An 18,917-nucleotide genomic window follows, 5' to 3' on the forward strand; every position below is an offset into this window, starting at 1 on the left:
TTACAGCTACCCAACTGCTGTGTTAGTCAGGAGCATTTTGTAGTAAGACACTGAATTCCAAACAGGTGCCACTAAAACAACTGAACAGTCTTCAGAGAAGTTRAAGCTGAATTTATCTGATGTGCCATTTAACACAACATAGTAAAGCAAAAGTTAGATGTCATTACTTCAATTTCGAAAGGCTTTTCTTTCAAGACACCCTTTCATTTCTACTTGTTTTGTGTTTGCTGTTGTCCTTTTTAGTAAAAGAGATAGACTGGTAGAGGCTCTCACACCTTTTTAGTCTACAGAGAGAGTGAGAAGACAGGTTTTACAGTAAGATTTAACTTCCAAATTTTCTGGAACCCCCTTGCAATGCAAATGGTTGTAAAGTAGGAGCAATAACCTGATAAGTCTATCAGGTTCAAAAAGTCATCCAAATAAATAAATAARTAAATGTTCAGAAAAATAGCGTATTGCTTATAAAATCAGAAAATAACATGTTACAGTGCTCTCAAAATATTGGAGGCTTCRAGATCTGGTTCATTCTGGCAGCCATCTTTTCCTGATCTCCAGATGTTCTTGAAAGCCAAGGCACTTAAATCTTGTCTGTTCAGCTCCACGCTTTGAGATTACRTATTTAGTGATCTTGTGAACTGTCACGTTCAGGACAGTCTTCAGTTAACAAAACTAAAACAACAGAAAAGCTAGTAGTAGTTTTCTTTGGTTTTGCTGTACGCTTTTCCAAATTAGCACATTAATATCTATCCTAGCCTATTACCCAGTGATCTATTCTCTTTCAAAATCTCTCTCCTCCTAATCTTTTATCTGAGCACTACAGGGGGAAACAGCTGGAAACACGGGCTCCAGTTTTAATGCTATAGGTCCCAACTCTTCAGGGAAGTGTATGTGAAAGGACACTGTTTATTAGAAATGTCACCCTCTCTACGTGGGAAGTAGCAGAGTAACCTGGCTATCTGCAGTGATATTAGACATGCTCCTCGAGTAAAACCTGCCCTGCATGGGCAAAAACTGCAGAAATATCCATCTCCCAGYGGAGAACGTGACTCTCCTGCTCAGTCGAGAGCTGTGATCCACAAGGCTGAAGGATAGCCATAAAAACAATCCACAGGGGCAGTAAATGTATGATTCTGCTTCCATTATTTTATACTTAAATGGAAATTGGCATCTGTAATTTAATGGCATAAGCTAATTTGACTTGAGACTGAAGGCTTTTTCTCTCCCCACACCTCACTTATTTTATCACTGCTTCCCCAAGATAGTAACAACATTTTATATTAGTCCATTATTTAAAAATACCTGTGGAAGCAATACGTGAGATGCTGTAAGGAAATCAACGGAATAATAAACAGGTTTCCATTTGCTTTAATTTTCTAATTAAACCCTAATCTTATTACTTAGTTCATATTTAGTTAACATGATTGCTTTTCATAGMTACTTTCACTGGAATGGATAATACTGCAATTTTCTGGCACATCTAACTTATAGCCASCTGCTGTATTTCTGTTAGTTCTAGCCTTGATACATATTTTACAGGTCCACAAGGTGAAAAGAGCCAATAACGTGAATATAAACATGCCTGGCATTCCACTAAGGCAGTCGGGCATTTGAGGCCTGAGGGCAAAGCATCAATTACATTATCTATTCATGGGAAAACATGGGGAGAAAAGAAATTGAGTAGAATCTAAGTTTAACCTGGTAATCATGCATGCAAACTCAATTCTGTGAGGTAACAGTTTAATGCAATTTATTGGTAGCACAATGTATGTAGAATTAAAAAATAAATCTCTTTTACTCTCAACCAGAAATTCCTCTTGTTATAATAAGAAACACATATGTCCTAGCAAAAATAAATAAATAAATAAATAAAATTAAATTAAAAAAAAAAGATGAAGAAGAAGAAGAAAGAAGGTTATCTGCCTTTGGACTGTTTTCATTTTAGTTTCTTTTGTGTGTGTATGTGACCTGGATAAAAGGGGTTTCAGGTTTTCCCATGATCATAGCTAATTTTATTGTAGAAAAAAGTAAATAGATTGTTACATCTATGACATTTAGGGGAATAATTCAACTAAAGCCTTTGAGGAAAGGGTGTCTCCACAGGGAACAAAAGTGAAAAAGTARACAGTAATCATTGACTGTATGGGTATATTTAAAATCAATAGACTACTAATACATAATATTGCCCAAACTCACAGGTCCAAACTGTACTGACAAAGAATCTAAGTATGTATGMTACTGAAAAAATCAGGAAAACTGAGGAATTGTTTTTTCTTGTTCTTCTGGCTTATATTCTGCAGCACCAAAGATTTCAGTCCAATGTGTGGTAATTCGGAGAATATTCAGACTGAATCTTGCGGCCATGCATGACCTTATTAACAAAGTAGAATTTAATCATATCTCCTACTCAATTACAAATATTAAAAAYACAGAAGAAAATGAAACAAGAAACATATAGACTTCAGACCAGCTTGGGCATTTTTTACTCTCTGTTTTCCAATCAGTTGAATACAGTGCATAGTCTGCTTCCGAGAAGCTGGCTCATTTTACATCTTATTCCCAAGCAGATGAGATATGAAAAGTTTTCCTGGGAGGGTGAGAGCTTGAGGGCTGGCCTTTCACATGATAAAAGAGTTTTTATTTACCATTTGCCTGTTTCCCAGATGTGTACTGCAGAATATGTATGAAGGAAAACAACGGAGAAGAAAAAGCTTCTGAATGTGTTCTTGCTTTGGTCCTTCACRTTAGGAAGTTCTGTCAGGCTGATGACAAACCCTTTTTTCTCCCTATATCTTTTGCATAGTTAAAAAGAGGCATTTTTAAAACTACATCTATATCTTACAAGATATAAAGAGTGTAAAAGAAACAAATAATAACTGTAATGGTATATCGAGTAAACATTTYCTTAATGACTAAAGCCATGTTTAATAATTGCCTTTCCCAAAAAATGTAGCACCAGCAACATTTACTTTTCTTTTGCTTTATTTGTTGAGATTTTTCAGAGTATATACAAAAAAAAATCAATGTGGAAGATATCTTCATGAGTTTAGAATTCAAGCRCAATAAGCAAAACCTTGTGATTAAAACTCAGAGTTGAGATTTGGCAAATCTGGACTCAGTCTCTTATTAGAAACCTCTATGTAAATTTGAGCAACTCATGTTACCATTTCCTAATCTGAAAAATTGGATGCTAGTAAGGATTTTGCTTCATACTGTCTTCTCTCTGTTCAGATTGAAATACTGAATTAGAAGGACTATATTTAGCTATAAGTTTCTGCAATAATATTACACTTAATTGCAATCTTTACTGCTAAATACTGTTCCACACATAAAATGTYACTACAAAAATTAAGAAACTGTAATTCCTCTTCTTACTAACCAAAACATGCTATTTTGAAAAAAATATATTAATTATTCATTCAATGCTACCATTATTGTTATTGTTGTTGTTATTATTATTTCTTTACAAGACTGGAATGTGAAGAAGTAGCTGTACTGTGTTTCAAGTACTTTCAGTCTTTCCAGGTTCAACCTGACAACTTTATCTTTCTTTYTGTAAATGCTGGGTACCTACAGCTAGAGCAATATAAGAGATTTTTTTTTTTTTCAGTTCATCAAAGTAAAAACAGGGGGTAATAACTAATTTTAAACAAAAAGAAAAAATTCTTCATTGTCTTTAGCAAACTGAAAGTAAATAATAATTTGGGATCAAATTAAAAATCTCTGTCAAATGGAAAGGTTCTCATTTGTCTTCATAGTTTTAATGTCCCAGTATTTTTAAATAAAATYGAAGTAAAATTCAAATTATGCTTCTTTTTAAAATAAATATGGAAATGCTTCATTTGTTAAAATATCAGAATGAAATATTTAACCATTTTAAATATTTTGCCACAAAGTAGCTGAAATCTCTTAATGAGCTCGTCTTTATAATCTGCTGCTTTCAGTAAAAGAATAGAAAATTAAASAGCTGTATTAAGTAGAGAGAGAGGGATTTTAAAACCTCTGTACCTAAAATCTGATTTAAGCACTCTAAAGCAATGAATGAGTTTTGAAAGCATTCAATACAGCAGGAGGCTGGAGGGAAAGTTAATCCCTACCCCAAATATTCATAGTCTATAGTGTAGACCATGCTATAGACCAATAACTATAATATTACCCACCACTTCTAAAAGCTTTACAAACTACAGATACAATTTTAAAATGTATAAGTGGCATTTTTCAGTGCTTTGGAATCTCTGCTCCCAAGAGCATCTCTGAGTCAGCATCAGCCCATGCACAAAGCCCTCAGCAACATCAGCACTGTGCACACATTTTGTCCTAACTAAAAAGAACTGCTTTTTAGGTTTATTTAACTTTGTAATGATAAGATACACAGAAATTCTTAAAGAATTTGCCCTTTCAGTTAGGCTTCATGTGCAAGCTTTGCAATATCACATCACTCTGCACATTTACATTTTAACCGTTCCATCAAGGGCTTCATGCAGCTGCTGAGGGCTACGTTCTTTGTGCTGCTCTGCAAGAAAATGTTAAAGATCTTCTGCTTGTTTCAAGGGAGGTAGAGTTAATTGTGTTTATTTTCACTTTCATTTTCAGTAAATAGTAGAACTGCCATGAAAATCCTATGAGAACGAATCCTGCTATTTCTGTTTAAATCAAACTCATAGCAAAGTCATTGCAAGATTCCTGTTTGTTTCCTTTAAGTGGAGATTTAAGCCTCAATGTGTGTCAGTAGACACAATTTACTGTGATGCCTGTCTTCTAGTCACCACACTTGCAAAACTTTCAGGACATRGTTATTAGTGCCATTTAGTTGTCTGTTTTACTGAAATGATGAAGAGACCTAGTTTTGAACTYGCAATTTTACCAGTGGCTGAAGAAACAAAGAAAAAGAAGAGCTGACCTGATCTCAAAGCACTTACAATCTAAGACGAGGACAGGAGAAAATAGCCCWCACAAACAGGCAATAACAGGCAGCRGATAAARGAGCCACTGAGGCAGTGTTGGTCAGAATTAAGGATATTCAATCAAGTACGGTCMCATTTTATACTGGAATATYGCAGCACAAAATTTGAAGGAGGATTTTCCTAGAAGAGATAAAATACAGACATTTGCGGATATTATGAGGAAATTTATCCCAGGTATGCAGGGATCCAGGGCAGAAAACAAAAAAATTACAYTTTTTAAACTGCAATAAGTGAATGCTCAAAACTGATATCATGCAAAGTAGGAAATGATCAGAGCGGGGATATGAAAGGAACTGTATCAAAGACAAGTCATTTTTCTTTATCATGGTAAAGAATAACCACCAAGTGGAGACATGCAAAGGAGAGTATTATTATCTAGTAATAATTGTTAGAAATTGTATTTTCCACAATCTTCTGAGTTGGTACTGGGAGAGAAAGATTGCAGGGCCAGAGAAAAATGGTGTTTTACTAGTTGTATTAGTGAAGAGATGAAAYGAGGACAGGACTGGAGAAGGCTCTTAGTACACTCCAGAGATAATAAAAARTCATTATCTTACTATAAATGTCTGTTATAAGTTTTAATGGACAGTTCTTTGCATCACCTGTTGATAAATTGGAGGAATAAAGCCTGAAAGAACCGTTTGGAATCATTTCTTCAGGTGTTTTATGGCTCCTATTAGATTGTAGTACTGAAATAGGGTTCAGCTGGGTGAGGCAGATCCCCAGCAGTCTCTCTGGCATCAAGTAATTCCAAAACAACAATTGGCAGCAGGAAGGAAACAATGAGAAAATAAATAAATTATAGYTGTAGAATTTTAGAAATGTGAGTGACAACTGAAAAAAATAATAAATAGTTTGCTGTAACTGTAAGCAGTGGCTGCAAAAAAAAAAGAGAAAGTCAAAAATTGTGATACAGGCAATGATGATTTCTGAAGCATTTGTTTTTTAAACATTAATTCATGCTAGAAATGAAACACTGTTTAGAGTAATTTTCAGAGTGACAAGACCAGCTTAACTATAGTTCCTCTTATTTTAATGGAAGTTCTCATTTCAATGACAGATTTTGTTTAAAGCCTGTAGGATGATAATTCTATGATTTCGGGGAAAAAATAAAGCATAGGCAGATTATATAAGAATGRGAAAATAATTGTGAGTGTAACTAGAGTTATGAAGTGCTAAGACAAAAAGTTGCTAAATTTTGTTGTTTACCAATAAAGTAAAGTCGAAAAAAAAATGTATAAAGCACATGGAAAACAATCTCGCTTCTTAGATCAGGATAGGCATAGGTTTATCTATATTTGTTGGCAAGGATACATACTTGTGCCTTTTTAATTTCCCTGAAAAAGCCTAACTCAGAGACAATAAGGAGCACATTTCGCATACCAAATCAGCATCTGTTATATATGGTACCCCTATCATGGTAGAGCTCAACARTGGGACATAGGAGATGTCCATACCGCAGCGTGAAGTGGAGATATGTGGAAGTGCTTTACCCCGGTAAAGTGCACAAGGATATGAGCTATAGTTGCAGAGATCACCAAGCTAATTTCCTGTGAATCTTATGAGAGGTCAAAAACCAGTAAGGATAGGGAACTGTTTCTGCAATTAGGCAATCAATAGGTCATTAGAGACTGTGCTGAGGGCAGAACCTGCGGGGTGCCCGGAGCAGAAGTAAAACTGAAGAGAGTCTAGAAATAGAACGGAGATGAGATTCAGACAGCATTTGCAAATTATACCTTTAATTAGTGTGGCTGAAGAAAAGGGAGGGAAGCAGGTAGGGTCAAAGGTGTTCTTTTTTTAAAGGAAAAAATGAAGCATTGAAGAAAAAGAGATAAAGGACAGCAAGAAGTAACAATCAAGAATCAGTGTAAGGGTAAGACTTGGAGAGTTTGGGGGGGGGAGGAGAGTAAACAGAAGATTTCTGTATCTAAGAAGGGAGACAAGAAGCAGGAGAGAAAGGGAAGAGAACACATTATATTTTCTTAATTTCTTCTCAGAAGAAATCCGGGATGGTAAGAAAAAAAAGTGAGAGAGGTACAAGGCGGATTTGAAGCAAGGATAGGGAAAGATGGCTGTCAAATTCAGCTGTTTGAAGAGAGAGGAAAAAAAGAAAGAAAAAGAAAGTATGAATATAGTAGAACTGAATAGKAGAGAATGATTTTTGCTGTGGAGGAAATCAGCTTCATCACAAACCCTCTCGAGAAAATCTACTTGCTGTGAGAACTGAAGCCAAAGAACCAAACGTTAAGGTGAGCCTTAGCCAGGAGCTGTGAAGCAGCTCTGGTGGTCAGACAGGTCGTGAGCAGACAGCTTAAAATCACCAGGGAGGCACGAGGCAAACTGTAAGCGGGCTGTATGCCAGGAGGCAGTATACAAGAGCAAAGCCACATTGTGGTCATGGCTAATGACAAAGAAATGAAAGAAGATTGAAAAAAGACTCTTTGGAYACTGCTCCACCTGATAGCTGTATAAAAGAAGTGGTCCGGATGAAATAACCTRAAATAATCTAAAGTGCACAATTGTTTGAAAAAATATATTGAGAGTGGTTCATCTGCGATGTCGCAGTTCTGCGCATCCCTATTCTATTTGCATTTTTCCATGTAATCATTTTGTCATCTAGAAAATTTTATAAATAATGGTGTTTATAAAATTCAAAATGTTACTCATAATTGCTAAAGAAATCAAAAGAAGAAATCAGATTAATTTTCAAAAGAAGAAGAGGTCTAGGAAAATTAATATTGTAAGCGGTCGAACAGGCTACCTAGACAGGCAGGCGACTGCATTTCGTTTGTGATTTGTCACGTGCTTTCGCATTCTTGAATCTGCTTTCATGATAGAGATTGAGCTAGATTTCATGTTGAGAACTCCTTCATCTCTATATTGCTGTGATTACGTTTTGTTCTACRTGGATGCACTCGTCTAATCATTTGGCATTTGACTTTAAATATGGTACACTTTTGTTGTGATGCTAAGGAACAGCGTTAAGTAAGAAGTGACTTCATTTTCTAGAAGGTGGCATTTCTTCATCTTATTGTTAAATGAGACATATTAAGGCAGTGAAGAGATCTTTGCCATTAGTGTGTGTCGTATTTATTCAGAAGWTACAATATTAAATTTCTTGGCTTTGATAGATATTAAAGAAAAGAGATTCTAACGGCCTTGTCCTCCAGTCGTAAGGACTTGTGTCTTGGAGCCAAGTTTGGACATCATATTTCCCTATTTAGTGCAAGTGTATGTCTGTGTGTGTCATTGCCAATAATTAACAACTTGAAGATTGAGAAGACACTACTAATTGCATGGCAATAAGCCTAGATTATGAGGAGTAAATTCAGATATAAAACTATAAACTGTGATATAAAGATGATGTTGCTGAAGGGGCTGCTGATATACAACCTTGGTGCCYGGGAAAATTGTTTTCTTTTAATAGTTTTCTTCACTTAACTCATTTCAAAATGTCCTCTTCCAACTACATATACGCTAGTCTGGTGCAGTGCAGAGGATATTTATTCGTTTGACACATTTATTCTTTTAATGGTTATTCATTTGAGAGAGTTTTACTGTGTGAATATATATTTTAGTTTGGTGCAAAGGAGATTCATCCTTTTGACAGGTTTATTCTTTTAACTTTTATTCATTTAAATAGGGCTTCAGTTTGTAAGTCGGTTAACAAAAAAATCTAGAAAGAGGACACTGCTGGTTAAATAAATCCATCATGTTCACAGCTTCAAAGGAAAGCATAGAGCACTCTCTGTCTGTAACATTGCATCTACCTAAACAGTTCGTTCATCTTTGTAACTTATCCAAAAATGTCTTAGAAAGTCAAGAGAAAATGAGTGCTAAATGCACTTTAAATATGCTCCATTAGAAATGACATGATAGATTTGTGTGTTAATTCACTAACAATTAATTATTGATCTACATGTTTTTACYGTAGAACATTCATCCTAGTGTTCACACATTTTAGATATTTTTCTGCTGAGGGCAGTTCCTGTGTTCAATGTTGTGTAATTCTGCTTCTATAGGGGAAATCCTTCTCATTTAAATTTCACCATATAAAGATTATATTTTAGTTTAGACTCATTTGTGGACATGTTCCAGTCAGTGGAATAGATAAATGCTTCCAGAAAGAAGGTTGTTGCATTTTTAGACAGTTATCTTAGGATGGGATGAATCACCACTAAACTCTGTGTTCACTGGGGAAGGAATCTGGACTACAACCTCAGATTTCCCAAAGACTAAAGTTGAGTTARGTGAATCCAGTTCTTACCTCGTGCTCTTCTCAGATTGCTAGATTCAAAATATATTTTAAAACAAGAATTAGGACAAAATTCCTCCATTCATTTATTTATGGATGTTAATATATCCTATGGTTGTAAATAAAACTTTGATAATATGTGTAAATACTATAAAATATAGTGTCCAAATGATAAATATTAGAAATTAAAAGAATTTATTTGAATTACTGTACAAATATTTGGAGGATATTTCAATGTTTTGGGGAAGAAGAAAACAGTTAATTAAAAAAGTGGTAAGTAACTGAAATTAATTAAAGCTATTTCTTAATGAGATTTTCTCTTTGACTCCTCCCCTGCACTGGAACTACAAAGCAGTGATTTGATCATATGTAAATCAAGACCTTTCAGCAAAAAGTAACTATGAAAGATGTCATTTAGCACGGTGTAGGGGGTAAGTGTGACGGAAAGAAAGAAGGAAAAAAGACAAAAAATAGAAGGCAGATGAACATAGCTTTAGGGGAGAGAGATGGAGGGGGGATCTTGTCAATGTGTACAAGTACCTGAAGGGAGRGTGTCAAGGGGACGGGGACAAACTCTTTTCAGTTGTCCCGTGTGACAGGACWAGAGGCAATGGGCAGAAAYTGAAGCACAGGAAGTTCTGCCTGAGCGTGAGGGGGAATTTCTTCCCTGTGAGAGTGACGGAGCMCTGGMACAGGTTGCCCAGAGGGGTTGAGGAGTCTTCTTCTCTGGAGTCCTTCAAGGCCCACCTGGATGCAACCCTGTCTGCCATGCTCTAGGTGACCCTGCTGAGCGGGGAGGTTGGACTAGATGATTTCCAGRGGTCCCTTCCAACCTTACCCATTCTGTGATTCTATGTTTCACAGATTAGAAATTTCCCATGTTGATCTCACAAGAAACAGATGCAAGGGCAAAAATTTGATGTTAGAGAATTATGTATAAGCATTTTCTTACTCTTCTCTCATCCCCAGTAGTGTAAACCAGAAGCCATTTCTAATCTTTTGGGGATTTCATCAGTTACTAGAAGAAAACAGAATTGGGTTTTTGTTCTGTAAAGTTCAGAGTTCAAAAGACACTRTGTAGATTAATTCTGAAGTCTTAGGTGAACTTCCTTTATCTAGTAAAAACTGTACTTTAATTGAACTCRAGACCTTAATGATCAACATGGGAAATAGAGAAGACTGTGTATGTTTATTTAAATGTATTTTTCTTTGTATAGTTCAAAGGCACAATGCTACTTGATAAATAAGCTAAATAGCAYGCAATAAGGTCTTAGCAGTTAATGCCTCACAGTACTGTCTACCAATGATCTATGTACTGCTGCAAGGAAGAAAAGAGAAAGTTTATATCTTAGGACATGTTTAATCAAATAARCAGTGCAGGTATTATCTGCTCACAGTAAATAAACTCAAGACWCATTAGTCATTTTAGGAGCTTCATTATTAGGTGTACTATGTAAAAGATCCAGTGCAACTTTCCTAAAGTTTTACAGAATATGATAACTCAGTGAAAACTGATAATGGTATTTGTAAATTGTTTGAAGAACTCCATTAGTTGCTCACATGTGTTATGCCAGCTGTATAAGTGTGTGCATTGTTACAAAATAGTTTAAGGAAATATAGTGGTCTCAATTTTTGAAGAACTATGAATAGTTCTGCTTCCAGTATTTTGCACGAAATAGAAAGGGTTTTTTTAAGGATGGTTACTTCAAAATTTTTGAAAATTGGACTCCTGGTAAGACATACTAGAGTAAATTAAAGTAACTAAAACATTCTAAATCACTAATGACCTTTGAAATAGTAAAAAAATATCATTCGTGGTACAGTTTGACCTGAACTTTGAAATACCTCAGATTCCTTCGCATTTGTGGKTTTTTTTTAATTGTCTCCTGAAAAAATACAAATGTTAGCAATACAATTYCTGTTTCATCTCTCAGATGGCTTCCACACTGAAATGTTTACTAATCTGCAGAAGAAATCTTGTTTAAGTAACTTTTATTACAATATTGTTTTTCTTCTCAGCTTGTGGGTTGTTTGACTTTATCAGCTTGATTGTGGGATTCTCTGTAATGAAACCAGGAAACATCAGCAAATATTCTGTACTGCAGAGTGCTATTCTTATTATTTCTGTTCTGCTTTAACTTTGTCTTCTGCAACAACTTATTACTATGGGGAGAACTTCAATAACTTGGACATTCTGAATTTTTTTTTTCCTTTTTATTCACAGTTCCAAAGACACCTCCAGCTAATGTAAGTGGCAGAAGTGGAAGGCGACATGAATTAGTAATAGCATGGGAGGTAAGGGACTTTTTGATTAAAGTACTTGTTTCATGTTTACTTCTTTGAGCATAAAGTAAGGAGTACTGTACTGGGGTTTCCCTACAGCAAATATTGGCAAGACATTAACACAAAATACTGTTCTAAAACTGTGTTTCAAAGTTTTGAAATGTGCACATTTCCATCTGTTTTGAGTAGGAAAGGTTATGGTGAATCTACATCATTTAGCAGCAGCTCTAGGTATGACAATTTATCACTCTTTCCTTCTCCATTGACTGTTTAGTTTGATTTGACTTTCTAAGCTCTTACATGAATCCTACACCAGATGAAATAGTGAAATAGCTAGCTTTTTTTTTTTTTTTTTTTTGATTGGAACAGAAAAAGTGTTTTATATTGTTTCACAAAAATACAAAACTAAAGACCTGTAATACACTTTTATTTGGAAAAGATATTTGTGATACAAGATGTAAAACAGACATATAACTGTGCCAATGGGCAACTGGTGGGAGGGAGGGGGAGAGAGAGCTGCTTTCTCTGCTTCATGTTTTGATCATAAATAACACAGTAGAGCAAAGAGACTTTTCAAAACTTTTAGATTCATGATAAAAAGTTTCAGATACATGTTACAAAAAAATCCATCAAATAAAGATTTGAGGAGGTTCATAAAAGAAAACATTTACCTCAGCCATCTTAAGAAGTRACTTGGTTGGTAAGAGACATAAAAGTCTAACTATTGAGTGTGATGTATTTTGGAATATCTGAAGAGGATGTTGGCACATCTGCCTTCCTCAGCACCAGCTACCTGGGACAGCTGAGGCAAATCAGCATTGATCTGAGTTTGATTAAAGTTTACAGATTATAAGCAGCAGCATCTCTGCAGCATCTCTCCAATCAGAAGAGGGTCTGTTGAATCTCAGCAAAAACAACAGGTGACTCTAGACTTGTCTAAATCAGATACAGTTAATTTCAGGCCTTAATATGATATATTAATAGGATATTAAGTGTGTTTATGGTTKTCCCCAAGTGTCTGGATTGGAATAGCATTGGAGTGTGTAATATCCCTTTCCCTGCCAATGGTCCAAGTTTTCTTCCAAAAGAAACTAGAGATGAAAAGGAAAAATATGCATTCAGGGTGATCCATTCCGCAATAGAGATACAACAAACAGTTAAGAATTACTAATTACTGTAATATAACTTTCACTATACTTTGGCTTCTTCACCTTAATCTAATGAACACAAATTGTCAATGACACACAAGATGTCCCTCCTTTCTCCTTGTTTCTTGTTAACTTATTGACTCCATCAACACCTAGTTCTTCCTCACATTACTAACTTCAGCACATTATATTGTTTTGCGTACCTCTTAAACTACGTAAAGTCATTAATCAAATTAAGATAACAAAAACATCAAGGTATTTCATCTGTGTCAATCATAAATGAAGTAGGCATGTTTATAGTGTTTCAATTGTTTGAAAGATTTCTACTATTTCTAATTATAGTCATTATCTTTCCTCCAGAAATGAGAGTTAAAGGTAAAAGACAAAGCAAAACCCCAAAAATATATAATTAGAAATAAGTGTTCAATTTTCTACTAAAGAACTAGTATTGGCACACTAAATAATACATTGTCAGTGGTACCAGCAACTCACTACAGACTACTGCGCTCACTACACTGCTGTGCTCTCTGGTAAAGTCACTGCATTTCCACGAGGCACAACCACAGTGCAAGCTAGCCTAGCTCCAGCACAAGTGAATCTCTGCTTCTGCAGGATCCAAAAGTCTAAATTAGATAGGGACTAAAAATTCAACAAAGTATTTAGAAGACTGAAGAGATACTGAGATGGTATATGGATGTCTGTGAATAATTCAGAAAAAAAAGACTAATTGGCATAGGCAGAATTAGACAGTTCAAACAAAACTTTAATCACCTAACCTTGATTCACAGATCATGCATTTCAGGTTTTCAGTGAAATCCAAAGGTTCTTCTATTTCTCATTTTTTTCTTTTCYTTCTGATGGTGACTGTTATGAATTCGTAAGCATTGTAAAGAGTAGCAAGGCTTCTCCATTCCAACTCAAAGCACTAGGATGCTAAGCCTGTCTCATTTTTGCCTCCTCTGTCTTTGAAGCCTTGAATTTTTCTGTCTTGGATGTACCGTGTACTGCTTCAGGAGCCTAGGTAGAAAACGATCTCACTTGGTGTGGTGAGATGCCTGGATAAGATACTCACTTAAGGTGCAGAGGGGGAGAGCACTCTGCATCCCCTGTGCCTCGGCTCTAACTCACATGCTCATCAGCTGCAGATCTAACAGACTCTTCACAAGATGGTGTTGAGACACCTTTGCTGTGGCATTGGCTTCATATGCTGACAGCTGTTAAACTTAATCCAGTCCATTGACTTTTTAAGAAATGTRTCCAGCAAATTAGTATGAACAATTCCATTCCTTAAGCTGGATGTATAAGGTCTGGCTGCTGCAGTGCTTAGCTTCTCAACACCTAATGACTTTGCTAATGCCTGCTTACAGCACATATGTCCCAGTTTAAGGTGTTAATTTCACAGCTTTTCTGGTATAAGCAAGACAAACGAGATTTTTTTTTTTCCTAAGATTTTCAGTTTGAGAGTTAGAATAGCTAGTTTTATTACATTATATCCTTAAGTCTCAGGATGAACTCTTATCATAAATCATTAAGTCTTGATAGCCCATATGAATACAGAAATTAGACAGGGTGGAACCTAAATCCCAATAGGGTCCCATGTTACTCACGTCGTATTTTTAGAATCGAGTCCTTAACAAGATATTGCTCTATATTTTTAACAAGGCCATTGAAAGTGGCTATTCAACTAAGAGACCACTGGTTAAAGCATTAATGAATATGTGGGGAGTATGGAAGCAACATCTCTCTGAGCCCAAGAGCTTATTCACTCCTGAGGCAGTGACCTAGCCATGAGGATTAGCTGAAGAAATGCTCTCCTAGGTTCCTCTTCAGAAACAATTCTCCCTCTGTGTTACCAAGCATGATAAATAAAATCCTATAACACGACTGGAGAGGATCCCCCAGACACAGTCACCCAGCTTATATTTAGTCACTGAGTGACTGCTTTGTTAATGAGTAAGATCACGTCTGATTATCATTTGAAATTTCTGTTTTAGCCAGTGTCAGAAGAGTTTCAGAATGGAGAAGGATTTGGGTATATTGTGGCTTTCAGACCCAATGGAACACGAGGTTGGAAGGAAAAAATGGTGACATCTTCAGATGCCTCAAAGTTCATCTAYAGAGATGAAAGTGTGCCACCTCTGACTCCTTTTGAGGTGAAAGTTGGTGTCTACAATAACAAAGGAGATGGTCCATTCAGCCCTATTGTGGTCATCTGCTCAGCAGAAGGAGGTCAGTTCTGCACATAGCAAAATTTGCTTGTATATTATATTTCTATATAACTATTTTTACATAATATGTCCTATTAAAACATGCAATTTCAGTCATAGATTTCAAATTCTTTGCAGAAGTAGTAAGTATCATCAGTGCTCTTTGCAGAGAAGGAGGTGAACTCACTTGCCAAAGCTTGCCCAGAAAGCATCAAAAATTTAGAAGGAGAAATCAAGCCATATCAGTCCTAACAAAAAAAGTCTCTTGTAAAGGAGCTTCATGCCTAATATGAAGTCTATAACCTTAACCATAAGCTGAGCTGGTCAAAAAATGAGCAAAGGACAGCTGATGTTTTCTACTGTGTGATTCTATTGTGTGTTGTATTGTGTGGGTATAAAAAGTTCACGCTATTTTTTTTTATGAGTTAACCTCACAACAAGCCAAAGATTATATAAATTCATTTATGAATGTTTATTTTCTAGTTAATGAATACCAAAAGTCCACAGTCCACAAAAATGCAAAATGCAATTTTGTTCTTATTTATTTTTTCTATTATTTTCTTTTTTATTTTATTAGCATAGAAAGTTATGTATTTGCGTTGATGGCCAAAAATTCAATTCAGGTTATACGAGTAGTTCAGAAACACAGATACAAAATATTTCTAGAAAATTGCTATGAACTCAAGCTGACTGACTCCTGACTGCATTTTCTGAGAAAAGGCTAATTTATACTAGTAAAAGAAGCTGTTCTGTATTGACAGGAGCCACTGTATGGAAATTTCCACACACACACACAAAGGTAGAAAAATATTATCCCCTGAAATATTTTGAGCAGCTATATTGTTGGAAGCCATATTCTGTATGGAGGAATTTTTATAGCATTATTACAAAAGTATAGTATGAAAATGACAATATTCCTTGTGAAGCTGGRAAACTTTAAATGTTATTCTGTATTAGCAATGTGTAATTTTGGAACATTAGTGAACAGATTACTTACTTCTTCCCAATAATTTTAGGGGAAATGCAGTTTCTGCTAAAAGCAGTTCCAGTGATCTCTTTATGTTACACTGTTTGGATCAACATTATCAAATATTCATATCACTATAAAAATAATTGCATTTTAAAATGTAGAAATTGCCCAGTACAACTTGGACATTTTTACCATTTCCATTTGACTTCCCTGTTCTTTAATACACAAAACTGTGATACTGAAGGTGATGTTTTTACAATTTAACAATTTTATTCTCTCATTAGAATGCTCRATAAAAACAAGAGAAAGGAGGCAAAACCCTTAAAAGATAATAAATGTATTTCTTGTTTGTAATTATTTTTTTCTTGGAATTGCAAATCTATCCTAGCAAAAGCTGAACACTGAATTCTAATAAGTAGTATTCTGATTGTTTTGGGGGTAAAACTGGAAATGGAATAATCAGTAATATATAAATCCATTTTCTAACATTCTTTTTAAAATATTAATTTTACAAATAGTCTGAATAGAATTATTAAAATGAACTTTCTTCCTATGCTTATAGAGAATACRTCTAGAAACCAACTTTTCTGATTAAAATTCACTTACTTGAAAGTGCCTACCCATTATAGCTTTGCTAATTCCATTTCTACATCTGTCTATATATTAGACATTCCTTTAGTAAGTGCAATTCAGTGTGGCTAAATATGTTCTTAGAYTTATATTTGAGGGAAAAAAGTATGATAAACTGTGACAATACACTGCAAAATTAACTTATAAAAAGCTTTTCTCAAGAGTAACCGAAGATGCTACACTGAAAATTTAAAGGAACAATGAAACAGTTTATTACGGCTAAATTCAGGGCAGTGTGGAGACAGAGGACAAAGATGTTTCATGGTTTTGAAAGAGGCGTGAACTTGCACTCTTTAAGAGCAARACAGCTGAAGGCACATTTTCTCAAGGATTTCTATTGAAAAGGTGATCTTAAATAAAGATTGACTCTACAGTATRTTATGATCTAGGGCTGATCCAGCAAACCTTTACCTTTATTTGCTTTTCACTGCAAGTCCTGCAAATCCTGCTCTGAAAAATCCTAGAATAAAGACCTCAGGTAAAATTATTAAAAATTAAGGAAACTTTAAGTCACATGCAAAAATKATTTCCTATAAGACTAGTGGAGTAACCAGAAGAGGAAAAAGCAGATGTAACTCCATGGAAAAGACTAATACAACAGAAAAGTTTGAGGAACTGAGAGACCATAGGAAAGAAAACAAGCAGATCAAGGAGCTTTAGTGAAGAAAGAGATGACAGGARAGCCAGGACCAGTTCTGAAGGGAGAAGGAGCACGATGTACAGAAGATGCAGAAGAKGTACAATTATCCGCCAAAAGAAAATAAAACAGAAGGATATAGTAGACATATTCCAACAACAAGAAAAAGTAAGCCTGGAAATAGATTAAAACCTAAAAGGAGAAAGAAACAGGCTTCTGAGAGGGGGGAACCCAAGTGGTTTCAAGATGAGTTAGGTCTTTTATAGAGGCATTTTTAACAGGATTGCCACAACGGGGGACACAGAATATGCCTGTTAGTTTCAGTAGGTACCTGTCTTCCCCTTTAGGCACGTGAAGAAATTACCTTCACAGAAATGAAAGTTTTATAATTTTGATAAAGCGTGTAAATACTATGAAAATTTTCTGGATATGAAAAAGAGAGCCCTGAGCAGCACAAGTAAAGCCTGAAGACTGAGTCTTGYTTCATATGGATTTGAACTAACTTATTCAACCCGCGAAGAACCGAAATTCTCGGTTACCTGAAGGGAGAAGGGCCACACAGCAACCTTCGGCACTTTGTTCCTTCATAGCTTTAAGGAGTTATGCATTAGGCTAGCTCGTGAGTGATGTGATATTACACGGGACAGTGCAGGYTGAAATATTTTTCTGGTTAGGTCCAGCTCCCCTAGCTTTTCMTCCTGAGCTCTTATTTAAATAAAGGAGAAAGAATATGCAATTATGCACATCTAAATACAGCTTCCATGTATCACATTAAAATCTTACATTCATAAAATGGAGTTCTGTGGATCATTTCATAGCTAAAGCTGAGCTGCTTGGAGTTTAGGTGAACCTGAAAATTAATAAATTGGTATATTTGCTGTAAATGATGGTGGATTATTTCCTGCTTTTACCAGCTGATCCATCTGGATTARATCCTGTAAAAGTTCAGCTACAGCTGTCTTTATTGAATTTTTAAAGAACAAAATCATAACCTTGATATGAAAGAGTTTATTAAGCCTTTCTTTGATTAATACCACTAGCCCCTATGGGAAGTCGACTGTGTAATCAATATTACAGGCACATCCCCTCCTTGTGTTATGCGGATAGCTCCAGCTGCCGTGTCACTTTTTACAAAGGTATCATTTATATTTATGAAGACTGCAACACTGCTCAGTACTTTTAATCGAACGGAGCCTGAATTCTGTCAGTCGTACGTCCAGTTTCTAATCACTCACCAAGGTGAGGGAGCTGTTTGTGGGTAATCCAAGCCTTTATGGGAATAAAGTAGCTCCTTTTCCCATATAGCACTCCATTATGTAATACCACCAGGTTATTCCAATAGAGAGCTGCAGGAAGGAGTATACGGCGAGAGAGCACAAGAGAGCGAGACATCGCTGGAAGAGACTTCAGAAGCCTGCCTGACTAATAAGGGCACGTTTGCATGCASCTTCAGGGAGGCCACTTGCCCAGACGTCATACCCAGGACGTGGAGCATCTTCCTGAAATATTGTGGTAGAAAAATGCTACTTAAGCGGGCTATGCTACTGGACATTAGCTAATCACCTGCTGCCTCAGCCAAGTCCCTGGGCCTCTTTTGTTTAGCCAAATAGACATGGCCAAAGAACCTAAATCTTCTCATAAAAGGAGAACTTTGTTTATACAGCTCCCATCTTAGATAGAAATAGAAGTTCTGCCATTTTTATGAGACTATCTGTTTTTTCTTTGTTTTTTATAGTCCTCTTCAAAGACATTGGTGAGACAGAAGGTGAAAATAGAAAAGATTTAAGCAAAGCCCAAGGGCCATCCAGGAAATGGCCAGTCATCTC

At 35.7% G+C, this 18,917-nt stretch overlaps 1 protein-coding gene across 1 annotated transcript in view; it reads left to right on the forward strand.

The window, feature by feature from the left end:
- CNTN5 (contactin 5) overlaps positions 1 to 18,917 on the forward strand; it is a 269,415-nt gene that overhangs the window by 228,156 nt on the left and 22,342 nt on the right. Inside the window, exons 18-19 of the mRNA XM_085309094.1 lie at positions 11,441 to 11,511; positions 14,642 to 14,876. Coding sequence (XP_085165220.1) covers positions 11,441 to 11,511; positions 14,642 to 14,876 — 306 coding nt within the window. The remainder of the gene's footprint in view (positions 1 to 11,440; positions 11,512 to 14,641; positions 14,877 to 18,917) is intronic.

This window comes from Rhea americana, unplaced genomic scaffold (assembly GCF_003343005.1).
Source record: "Rhea americana isolate MKP2758 unplaced genomic scaffold, rheAme1 scaffold_29, whole genome shotgun sequence".
NCBI lineage: Eukaryota > Metazoa > Chordata > Aves > Rheiformes > Rheidae > Rhea > Rhea americana.